Genomic DNA, 12,334 nt, shown 5'->3' on the forward strand with positions numbered 1-12,334 from the left:
ACCGAGACTCATTAGTCTACTAAGGGAATCAGTCTCTCGAGACTGACCTCTGGTGTAATCAGAGCAGCTAGCTGGGTGCCCTGAAATGGCAAACCGGCAGGGGACGGCCCTACTAGCTGCTCTAGAGACCTCTGTGGAGGTCGCGAGCCTCTTAGCACCGCTACATTTCTGGGCGGTTACTGAGAGAAGCGCTTGCCGGAGACCGCTGCACCCTGGAACACCGGCAGGGTTGGCAGACTGATTCTCCTGAGGGCACTGAGGAGAGACGGGCACCGTGTGATGCGGTGTGTACCGCTCTTCCCCAGAGGGGCCTGCCCTCCGAGGTCCTGAGCCATAGAATCAGGACCCTCATAGCTGAAGTATTCTCTAAAAATTACGGTCCTCAGACCCGCGTCATCTGCTAGGAAGACTCGACTGATAGAACCAGAGCCTGCTCAGGGCAGGACCCAAGGAGGCACGCTTGGCAGGGGCTCCCACACCGCCAGGTGACATACTAAGGGAATCTGTCTCATGAGACTGGCCTCTGGTGCACTTAGAGCGGCTAGCTCAGTGCCCTGAAGCGGCGAACCAGCAAGGGACGGCTGTACTAGCTGCTCTAGAGACCTCCCGCCCAGCAGCCCCTGATGACCGCCTCAACTTCCTCAGAGAAAGAGAGGTAAACACGTGCTGTTACTCGAGAAATTTTTATCCCAAGAGCCCCTGTGTATCTAACTTCTCATAGTTCGATAAATACTTCCTTTTATTCCTCAGAATTAAATGCAGCCAAACAACCAGACGAGTAAACATGGTCTGTGTGATAAGATTCATTTAAAAAATCGAAAATGATATATCTAACTTCTCATAGTCAGATAAATACTTAATTTAATTCCTCAGAATTAAATGCAGCCAAACAACCAGACGAGTAAACATGGTCTGTGTGATAAGATTCATTTAAAAAATCGAAAATGATATATCTAACTTCTCATAGTCAGATAAATACTTAATTTAATTCCTCAGAATTAAATGCAGCCAAACAACCAGACGAGTAAACATGGTCTGTGTGATAAGATTCATTTAAAAAATCGAAAATGATATATCTAACTTCTCATAGTCAGATAAATACTTAATTTAATTCCTCAGAATTAAATGCAGCCAAACACGATCTGGTGTGGTAAGATTCACATCAAAAACTGAAAATTATGTAATACACGCGTTGCCACGGCAGTGCGCGAGCCACTTGGTCACACAAACAATATCAATCTCCTCTGAGAAAAATAGCCGCAGCAGCAAGCTCTCGCTCAGAGGGGGAAGAAACCGCAGCGCGGGCTTCTGAGCCTCGAGAGAGAGCGCTGGATCTAGGGAGTGCAGGCAGAGAAAGGGCGAGCTGTCTCCAACCCATCCGCTAGATCCACGTGCGATCCCCGCGATCCGTGTCTCAGCAATAGCGGGACCGAACTGCGAGCTCGCAAGCATGGACACACTCCTCGGAGCGTGCCCTGGCGGGAGCAGAACGTTCAGCGGGAGAAGCACAATCAGCCCCTTATTTCCGAGAGCTGACTGCGCGAGTCTTTTTCTTTTGATAATAGTATTGACATAATGCATGTGCGACTGTAAAACAGCTCCGCTCCACAGTAAAGTTGCTCATTATAATATTAGGCATAATATGCTTGTGTAACTGATGCTTGTGCAACTGGCGATCTCAAAGACGCCCTTATCAACCTCCTCGGAGGAAGACAGGCGGAGCGTCGAGCCCTCTCACAGGGGGGAAAGAACCGCAGCGCGGGCTTCAGAACCCCGAGAGCGGGCGCTGGATCTGGTGGTTAAGGAAGAAGATAGGGACGCGCCCGTCTACATTCCCTCCACCGGATCCATATGCGAAACCCACAAGCACAGCCGCCACTCTGCCTCAGCGAAAGCGGGGCCGGCGGCGCGAGAAACGCCGGTGAAGACTCCCTCCTCAAAGAGAGCCCCCCGAGAGCAAGCATACACAGTGACAAACGCTCACAATGCGGACAGTCAGCTGACTCTGCGTGTTTTGCTCCCACCCGAAATGTAGCGCGGGCAGGGAAGAACACACAGCCTGAGATGCTGCCGGCTCTCGCCGTATGTTTGTCTACACTCGTATTGGTAAAATAAAGAATGATAATGGACAGACAACACCAAATAAGACTGACACACACAGAGCGCTTGCTGAATGACAGAAAGCTGATGCCGGTTTCACCGCACGTGCTTTTATACTTGCCCGTGACATCTCGCCCATCCACTGGACTGATTACACATGTGACTCAGAGCGTGGTCACGCTGGAGGCGTTCCCGTAGCGTTTCGATGCAGCTCGAGTTCCTGAAGGGGAACCTACCAGTACCACTCAAATTAGAAAACAAGCTTACCGGAAATAGTTCTGAACACTGGCCGGTTATGTACTTGCTCAAATATTGATTTTGGATCATTTTTAACAACAACAACAACAAAAAAGTTATGGGCTGCAGCTTTAAAATAAAATAAACTTCAGTAAAAACAATGGCAAATGGCTTTTAATTGTTTTTCAATTAGGAAAGCTAATTATAAAATAATTATTAAAGTAAAAAGACAAATTAGGAGTAGTGACTCCTTTTCAGTTTTATTGTTTTATTGACACATTTAATGATTAATGGAAGGTCTGTTAGGACTGGTCCCATATTTGAATAGTCAAATGATCTTCTGGGTCAAATTCAGTCAAATTTCTCAACATCTCACACAACACAGAAGAGCATGATCTGTATGAAAGCAGCCACATGTCACAAATAAAAATTTTACTTTTCATCCTCATATCTCGCTTGTTAATTCAGTTTGTGATATCTACCCTGTTCTGATTATTCTGATGCAAAGCTTAACAAGTCTGTCTGCTCTAAACAACTTGATTTCACCATGCTCAGAGATTCTTTACCCAGATCAACATCCTCTTCTCGAGGCCACTGAGAAAAGGGCAGGTTCTTGTAAAAGGCCTCTAGTATTTTGTCCTTCACTTGACAGATGGTGTCCGTGTTCATCACACGTACACTCACTGAGTCCATACCGAAGCCTTGGAAGGAGACGTTGATGTTCTGGAAGGTAGACGGAGGAGATGAGAGTCCAAACAGTGTGATTTCACCGGTGGAAAGAAAGGTCAGTGGTGTGTGTTGGAGCTCACCTGCGGTTTGGCTTCGATGTTTTCTCGAAGAAGCCACTCCTCGTTGAGCGTGTAGCGCGCCTTCCCCGTGATGGCGTCGATCGAGCCCTTGTTGATCTGCTGCTTGATGGCGCACAGCAGCAGGAAGAACGGCTCGCCGACCGTCTCCTGAGGGTGAGAGAGAAACGGACGCACTCATACAGTCGATGAACTGAAGCCAAAGAGTAAAATCAGCTGCTGAACTCTTCACAAACCTTAAGGTAGCTGTACATGCAGATGGACATCCAGTTGGTGAGCATCTTCTCCACCACTGACTCAGTCCGCCGGAGCATCAGTTTGGGGTTTTTGGAGGCTGAAGCGTCGATCAAATCCACTAGCAACTCCTTCATGATGCTGGTGTAGTACTCCAGTTTACCATGGAGGGCAATCGTGAGCAGAGAGGCAAGACTGCACCTAAACGTCAATGAAAGAATGCGAACACATCAGTAATTGAGAACATTCACACTGAGGGCGGTGTGGATAGAGTCGGTGAATAACTCCACACAGAGGAAGCGCTCCCTCACTGGACACCAACACTGCAGCTAATCAGACACGTGTGACAACATGGGCCCTAGAAGGCACAGCGAAAGTGCTGATCAATTACTGCAACGCACGTCGTAACTACTGCCAAGTCAAAGAAAAATTAAAAGAACTCCAACATCTCAGCCAGAACCAAATCATCTGCGCCTGGTTTCCCAATAGCGATTGATCGTATTCTAGCCGTTCAGAGCATTTTCTAAGAGCAATATTTTGTTATTTTAGTGCAATTCCTGAAGCTGCACACACATGAACGCATAAGGATGTGCTTGAAGTGCTACTTACGAGATGGCAAACGCTGAGCTGTAACCATGTAGAGTGTCGGCCTTTACTATAACTGTATTCAATTTGCACTTTTAAACACTTGCAACTGACGCTGTGAAACGTCGACTGAGATTTTCTTAAATTCTCAACCTAATGAGCTGCTTATTAAACAGTTTTGTGCAGAACAAGCTGCACTCAAACTGTGCCTCCCTTATTGCAAACAGCATCTGTTTTACTTACAATTTTTTTCATTTATTCTTGAATTTATCCATTTTATGTATTATTGTTTTAATAAATCATTAAACTACCACAAGATTAACTGTGTTAAATGAAATGCAAGTATAATATGGTGAATGCATAAGTCTGTTAGTGCACGGTCATTACTCTCACAAATCCAGGTCCACTGTCAAGCCTTGCTTCAGTTATGATGGAACACATCACAAAATCACAACGACTCGTGCCATGGATTCTCTGGTGCTTTTTAGAAACGAGGCCCTGGGCTCATTTGACAGCTCTGTTCTTGTACTGACAGTTTCTTTAGAGGATATAAACTTTCTTGATGTTGCATTATATGTTCTTAAGATCTCTGCATTGGTTTCTGGGTACGAGACTAAACAGTAGTCTGTAGAGCGGCTGTGCTGTCAGACTGTCACAGGAGCATTGGGCTGTGCTTGGATCCTGTTATTGTTCTCGTTTGTGTTTGTCTGTACTCACCTGTCTCTTACGGCAAAGTCTTTCTGCTGCTCGAGAGCGTGAACAAAGGTGACCAGGAAGTGTTTGTTGTTGAGAAGAGTGGAAAACAGGGTGATTCCCTCCTCTAGGTTGGGCCGCACGCTGTTAGACGACTTACACAGAGAGAAGAGACACATAATACAGTATAAAGCATTGATTTCCAAACTGTTAAAGGGTGAGTATGTATGCATGCAGTGGGTCTTAACGTGCATTAACATGCATGTTAACACACTACATGATGCCCTTATACATTCTTGTTTGGCATGAGTCATTAGTTCATGCAATTCTGCAATAGTGATTTTTGACAAATCAATTCTTCATCTTACAAAACACCCCGATGTACAATACTGCAGTTTCACAATTGCACATAATAATTTTCCAACTGTGAAACAATTCTTCAAACATTATGAAACTCATAGCGACCCACTAAAATAATCTCAGCTAAAATAAAAAAAAAGAAAGAAAGGCTGCTGACAGGAAACAAGAGCTTCCTCAGAAGACGGCGTATTGCGCAAAAACACAGAGTTCTTGTTAGAGATGACTCTGCTGAATCTGTGCATTATTGCTAACACACACGACTTACATGAGCCGTGGTATAATGAGCAAACAGGAGAGCGCTCAGGGAGGTTTCTGGACATCGATCGTAGCATGTCTCACCTGCCAGTCCTGGAGCAGAGGATGCGTCTCAGACAGAGCTCGCGGGCCGAGAGGATCGTTCTCATACATGGGCTGAACCAGACGCCTCTCATAGTCAGAGCACATCTACACAAACACACACACACAGTCAACGCTGGAGCATTCGTTCACATCTTCACTTTCCTTAACCGCTCTAAAATAGCTGCGTTCTCCACATTAATGGAGCTGTAAAGGTCCTGAGCTTCTTATGATTCCCATCCCCTGTCAGGCAGAGCAAGAGCAGGACTGCAGTGAGTTTGAGCTCACAGTAAAAGTCTATTAGCAGCAAACACACACAGAATTCCCCTAAATGCAGTCTATTGTGTCAGTGCGCTGGAGGGAGTATTCAGGAGTTTCTTGTCTCTGTGCCCAGTATTGTGCAGACACTAAGACTGGAAAATTGCAACATTTGCGGTTTTTACTGGAGAACAAAAATAGGGGACGAGGAGAGTCCTACATCTGGCCTGGCTGGAGACTTTAACTCTTTAGTAAACTACAAATCATTTCTACAGCAAATCCTCAAATCCAGTGTCTTCAATACGAAAATGGCCACTTCTGGACACTTAAAGCACAGTCTGAGCTTCCTGTCTGGAGAAATATCAAACCAAGTGTGCTGTTTAAAGAAATGTGGCTAGAGGTTTCCTCACTGCTGTAGGCCTTCCAAGCATTTTTGGCAAGGACTTTTCACCAGTTGCTCTGACAGTGATATTTAGCATGACTGAAGGATTTCAGTGGATGTATGAAGTCAATGTAGAGAATCACATGAACTATCAACATCATCCACCAGCATCGGATGGAAAGTGTAACAATATCTATGCCGTTATATCCGATGCATAATAATTATACTAATCCTCTGATGTTTTGCTTGAAAAAGAGTGCTTGTGCTCCTTTCTTTAAAATAAACATCACTTGGTTTGATATATAATGTAAGGCATTTATACATTTAAATGAGTGCTGTCAAACGATTAATCGTGATTAATCGCAACCAAAATAAATGTTTTGGTTTACATAATATATGTGTGTACTGTGTATATTTATTATCTATATGTATAAATACACACACATGCATATATATATTTAAGAAAAATATGTTATGTATATATAATATAAATTATATGAATATAAATATATTCATGTAAATATTTTCAAAATATATACTGTATATGTGTGTATTTATATATACATGATAAATATACACAGTACACACACAAAACTTTTATTTTGGATGTGATTAATCACGATTAATCGTTTTGACAGCACTCATTTAAATGTGACTTAAGTGGCCAAACATATATTTGTAGGGCTTTTTTACTGCTTACAGTTCACATTAACAGCACACATCGACTCTCAAGATCAAACATCACTGAGCGTCTGTTTAAGCTCAGTGAATTCTATCTAATAATGTGACTAAGTTCAGTGTTTCCTGAGAGAATCTCACGTTTTCCATCATTTAGCTTTACTTCATGGCTTGACCTGCTGCAGGTTTATTTGCCCTGGTGTACAGTTGTAATGGCACATGTGTGCGGTGACCAGACCTTGGGGAAGAAGGTGCGTGTGACGAACTGCTTGTACTCCAGGAAGGGGATTCCCTGTGTGCGGCTCAGCTCTTTAGTCAGATCCGTCATATCAGTCTGCAGCTCCGCAAAACCTGCCACACACAAACACACGGCTGCCATCACACAGCTGACCAGATCACTAACATCAGCCCCAACACAAAAACCCGTTGAGATACAAACATGTTTACTTTGCCATCTGAATGAGGATACGGGCATTCTCACACTGTTTATGAGTTTCAGCTCAAACTCTCATTCACTGTGACAATATCACGATTTACAGTGTTAATATGAAGCAGCTGGTTTTTAAATGGCTTTGGACAAACACACACACACACACACACACACACACACACACAAACTGTATTTTCTATCCTCTTACCCTAACCCTACACCTAAACCTCCCCTCACACACAACTACAGGCATTTGTATAAAACACAGTTTAGTAGTTTTTAAAAAAAAGCTTTTTGGTTTACAGGGACACAGGAAGTGTAAACCTCATAAACCATGTTTATGTTGTAATAACCATGCCATTACGCACATTTGTATAACATAAACCATATATACCAGAACACACACACACACAAACACACACACACTACAGTCTATGTGAAGCAGTGGTTTGTGGTGAAAAGTCACAAGCTGATTCTGGAACTAGCGCTGTGTGTGTGTGTGTGTGTGTGTGTGGGTGTGTGTGTGTGTGTGTGTGTGTGTGTGTGTGTGTGTGTGTGTTTGAGTATGTGTATGTGTGTGTGTGTGTGTATGAGTGTGAGTGTGTGTGTGTGTGTGTGTGTGTATGAGTGTGCGTGTGTGTGTCTTCAGTTTTCCACTGATCTGAGAGCAGTGCGGCTCATTTGTCTCCAGTCTTTAGGACACGAGTGGAGCTGATATCACATCAGTGCTGTAGGGAAAGTCCTGCTGGGATAACAGGAAGTGAGACATCCTCTTATTGTTTCAACACAGGATGTTTGTGTATATTCAGGGATTCAATTACCAAGGAAACCAAGGATAAAACAGGAGGAAAAGAGAAGCAGTGAGAGAGAGCTGGTGATGGTGAGATGTTGCAATCCAGAAAGCTGAGCTCCTCTGAGTCACTTTCAAACACCCCCAACTACCAGAACAATCACACACTTCAACCCAAACCCATGTGTGTTTACTGCTTTAACTGGACATGCTGCTCACCGCAGATTCACATGGTCACACTTCATTACTGTACAAACAGATGTTCTGATTAATGTCTTCAGACAGCACAATATCCAGAAATAAACAAACAGTTCATATAAAGCGGCAAACTCTGCCATCAGTTACTCACGTCACACCAAACCTGTATGATTGTCTTTCCTCAGAACATAAACATAAACGTGAAACTCCATAAAGGGCAAAAAAACAACAACATACAGGTCTTAAGAATTGAGTGTCATGTGGCTGATCATGCCGGCTCTGAATATTTGTGAGCATGAATGAGCCGCTGTGGAGGACAGGTCAGTCATGCCTGCAGTTTGAGTCTGTTATTTGTGTGTGTTCCAATGGTTTCATTCCCAAAAAATATCTATAAAATGTTTATCCAATGTAAAGCCACTCTGAATAAAAGCTACTCTGCAGCATAGACTATTCATTTTATATTGATTTTTGTGTTAACTAGAAGAAAGAAAGCCATGTGGAGCAGCATCCAGATCTTGTCTACACAACTGAGTGTAATAACACTGATTTATGACAGACTCTGAGTGTGTGATAATTTCCTGCTGTCAGACTCACGCATGAACATAAACACACACGTGTGTGCGTGTGCGTGCGTGCGTGTGTGTGAGAGAGTGTGTGTGTGTGCGCGTGCGTGTGTGTGTGTGTGTGCGCGTGCGTGCGTGTGTGAGAGTGTGTGTGTGTGTGTGTGTGTGCGTGCGTGCGTGTGTGTGTATGTGTGTGGGTGTGTGAGAGTGTGTATGCGTTTTTATTACAAATGAGGACATAAATTTGTATAATGACAAAGGTATAACATAGGTATTACAAGGAGAAGGTGACTTTTCAGGACATTACCCCATGTCCCCACTTTTCAAAACGCTTATAAATCACACAGAATGGAGGGTATTGAAAATCTGAAATAGCAGAAAGTCTCCTGTGAGGGGTAGGTTTAGGGGTAGGGTTGGTGTAGGGCAATAGAATATACGGTCTGACCAGTATAAAAACCATTACGCCTATGGGATGCCCCCACTTTTCACAAATGTAAACCTGTGTGTGTGTGTGTGTGTGTGTGTGTGTGAGAGAGTCTGTGCGCGTGTGTGTGTGTGTGTGTGTTACCTTTGCGTATCTCATCACGGATCTGGGACTCCATCTCCTCCATCTGTAACAGAGTCTTCTGCCAATACCTCTCTGCCCTGCGTCTCTTGGCGCAATCTGTAACAGAGTCTTCTGCCAATACCTCTCTGCCCTGCGGCTCTTAGTGCAGTAAACCACCAGCGCTGAACACACACACACACACACACACACACACACACAGATGTTATTCATGTTGGAAACACACACACACTCACACACACACACACACACACACACAACAGCTTCCAAACAGTCCAAGAGATCAGTAGTGGAAATGCTTCTCTTTTGCATTAAAACCCAGGACAAATCATAAGCATCAGAGTGAGGCGCTGATCTGAAACGCTCTCTCTCAGATGATGTGATCTCCAGCAGATGAGCTGATCCACAGATCACCTGAGCGTCTGATGAGTGATGTATGAAGCGAGACATACCCACAGTGCACAGCAGCAGCAGCACACAGCACACCACGATGGAGACGATGATGGCCAGCTCACTGCCTCCACCCATCTGCACCATCGCTATCACCTTCTGGAAATGACCCACACGCACCTGCAACACACCGGCACAGCATCACACTCACATCTCACTGAGCTCCTCAAACACACACACACATGATGTCAGACAGAACATTCTATTCTATTCTATTCTGTATCTACAGAGGTTAGTTCACAGTTGGCCAGTGCTGATATAGTATTTGAGTCTGATGAAACTGAGTGTGTGTCGCTCACAGTCAGTTTTATGATACATGCTGCTCATCATCCTCCATGATCCAATAACCAAATGAAATGATTTTGGAATAAAAGCAGGTTTTCAGTGCAAAAGGATCTTTTATGACTGGAAGGGTGCTGTAGGAAGAACAGTCATGCTGGAAGTGAAGATTATCAGATCAAATCTAAGATATTTAGGTCCATGGATCGAGGAACGAACTCACAGAAGGTTATGAAAACAAAACATTAGGCAACCAAACAAAATAATATGTAGGCTAATTTACTTGAGTTTCTGATTAAATGTTTGATTTGATGTTATAAATGCGTCTATTTATAAATGTCTAAAATGTTAATTTAAATGAAAAAAATCATTTGACATAAACGACTGAAGACTTGTTGAATGAATGATTCAGACATCAAATACATTTTAACGGTCGCCACTTAATGGCATAATGTAACATAATATTTGAAGTGTAACATTAGTTCCAAAGGTCAAAATGACTCATTTTGATCGCAGCTGCCGCAACGTCAGAGTTTATATCCGGACTATAAAATTGTATCCCAATACTTTCGTTATTATTTAATGTTTGCAATACAGAAATGTAGCTTACTGTAGACTGTTTCAAACATAAAGCTTACATGATGAGCGCTGCGCTCTCTGGATCAGCATAATTATTTATTATGTAAGCGTAATAATTAATTGACATAGCAGAATCATTATTTAGGAATTGCGTGTGTTTGAATCGAGATTGCGATTTTTGAATGATTTCTCGTGCACACATATGAGCCTATAGCCTATGTATTTTTGTAGCCATTTGTCATATTTGTACCAGACCTCAAAAGTAACCCGGGCTCAGGCAGCCCCCCCCCCACTTCTGCGACCATGTTTATGTCTAATCTTCACATATACATCTTCAGATCACTTGAATAAACATTCTTGGGCGACTTATGATGCTCTGTTCACTGTATGGAGGAGCGATCCTCATTATCTGATTCATGTAGACATGGATGGAAATGAAGGTAAGTAAATGATGGCAGAATTTGCATGTTCACGTCCTAATCCTGTGGTTTGCAGTCACTGTCCATTAGTCCTGTTCATAAAACTGGCAGTATGCAGGTCTATACATCTTGCCTAAACACAGTGCATAAGTACAGCCGTCCTCCCGTTCCCATGAAACAGCGTTCCTCATGAGAAAGTGCTCTGAATGCTTGACTGGGCCTCAAGACTCAGATGTTTGTTGACGTGTTTCTTCAGACGTTCAGTGCTCTCTCTGCTCTATTAGCTGCGTCACGGCCTTCAGACCGCAGCGTGTTAAATAGAGCTGCTGCTGTTTCAGAGTCAGACCAAACAAAGAGCAGGGGATTTCACTGCTGATATGAGGGCTTGATTAACGCTTGTTTTGGTGTCTCGTCCAGCGCATTCCAGTGCGTCGTCCTGTTTTGCAGTGTGGATAGAGCCTCGTTATGCTGGCAGCGTGATTAGCGTCAGATACAGCGCACTGATATGGGTGATGAGGGTGTGTGTGTGTGTGTGAGGCACAAATAAAGACATTCAGGGTCCAGTCACAGTCTGTAGGTCACAGTGAGGCGTGAAGATGAACCTCTGCTTCAGTGGTGCTTATCAACCCACAGGATACTCCTAATTAAACTATTGCAGCCTCAGGACTGTATAACATCAGTAACGTAATTATCACCATGAACACTGAACGATACTCTTAATGCATTTAAACATGCTTCATGTTCATTTCTGTTACAGAATTTATTAAACAAATGCTGTATATATTTAATATTCAAGTTTGACTATATTAAAGCGATAGTTCAACAAAAATGCTCGTTCTAGAGCACAAAAGTAGATATTTTGCAGTTTAAAGGATATTGAAGTCTGTTGACTTTCAATGGATGGACAAAAACACTGAGAAATTTCTCAGCATATCTGCTGTTGTGCAGTCATTTATACAGAGGGAAAAATGAGTGTGTAAAAATATTACTGAGAGCTCATTTAAACATATTTCAGAAAACACAAGCTATGAAGTGCCATTCATTTTCTTCTGTACGATTATGTTGGGTTTTTTTGTAATTTATAATTTATTTGTTTTGTTTTTATCTCTTATGATTCTGTGCAGATCTTGGGCTTTGTTTTAAAACATGTTTAAAAAAAAGTTGACACTTCTCTAACATGGGTAGATTTTGACTTTGTAAGTGTAAGAAGTGGTCAGAATTATTTTTATTTTTTTGCACAAGGATTTGTGGCTGTATTTTCTGCTAACAGCTGTAAGTGTGTATGTGTGTGTATGTATGAGTGTGTGTGTGTGTGTGTATGAGTGTGTGTGTGTGTGTGTGTGTGAGTTTGTGTGTGTGTGTGTGTGTGTGTGGGTGTGTGTGTGTGTGTGT

The 12,334-nt window shown here is 43.0% G+C and overlaps 1 protein-coding gene across 2 annotated transcripts in view; it reads right to left on the reverse strand.

Moving 5' to 3' along the window:
* LOC107548741 (plexin-D1) overlaps positions 1 to 12,334 on the reverse strand; it is an 80,239-nt gene that overhangs the window by 18,561 nt on the left and 49,344 nt on the right. For both annotated transcript variants that reach the window (XM_016229541.1, XM_016229542.1), the window contains exons 20-28: positions 9,668 to 9,785; positions 9,340 to 9,379; positions 9,219 to 9,286; positions 6,908 to 7,020; positions 5,355 to 5,459; positions 4,680 to 4,810; positions 3,380 to 3,578; positions 3,147 to 3,293; positions 2,904 to 3,060 (exon numbers count right to left, since the gene is read on the reverse strand). In XM_016229541.1, coding sequence (XP_016085027.1) covers positions 2,904 to 3,060; positions 3,147 to 3,293; positions 3,380 to 3,578; positions 4,680 to 4,810; positions 5,355 to 5,459; positions 6,908 to 7,020; positions 9,219 to 9,286; positions 9,340 to 9,379; positions 9,668 to 9,785 — 1,078 coding nt within the window. The remainder of the gene's footprint in view (positions 1 to 2,903; positions 3,061 to 3,146; positions 3,294 to 3,379; positions 3,579 to 4,679; positions 4,811 to 5,354; positions 5,460 to 6,907; positions 7,021 to 9,218; positions 9,287 to 9,339; positions 9,380 to 9,667; positions 9,786 to 12,334) is intronic.

Source organism: Sinocyclocheilus grahami, unplaced genomic scaffold (genome assembly GCF_001515645.1).
Source record: "Sinocyclocheilus grahami isolate Dianchi unplaced genomic scaffold, SAMN03320097.WGS_v1.1 scaffold354.1, whole genome shotgun sequence".
Lineage (NCBI taxonomy): Eukaryota > Metazoa > Chordata > Actinopteri > Cypriniformes > Cyprinidae > Sinocyclocheilus > Sinocyclocheilus grahami.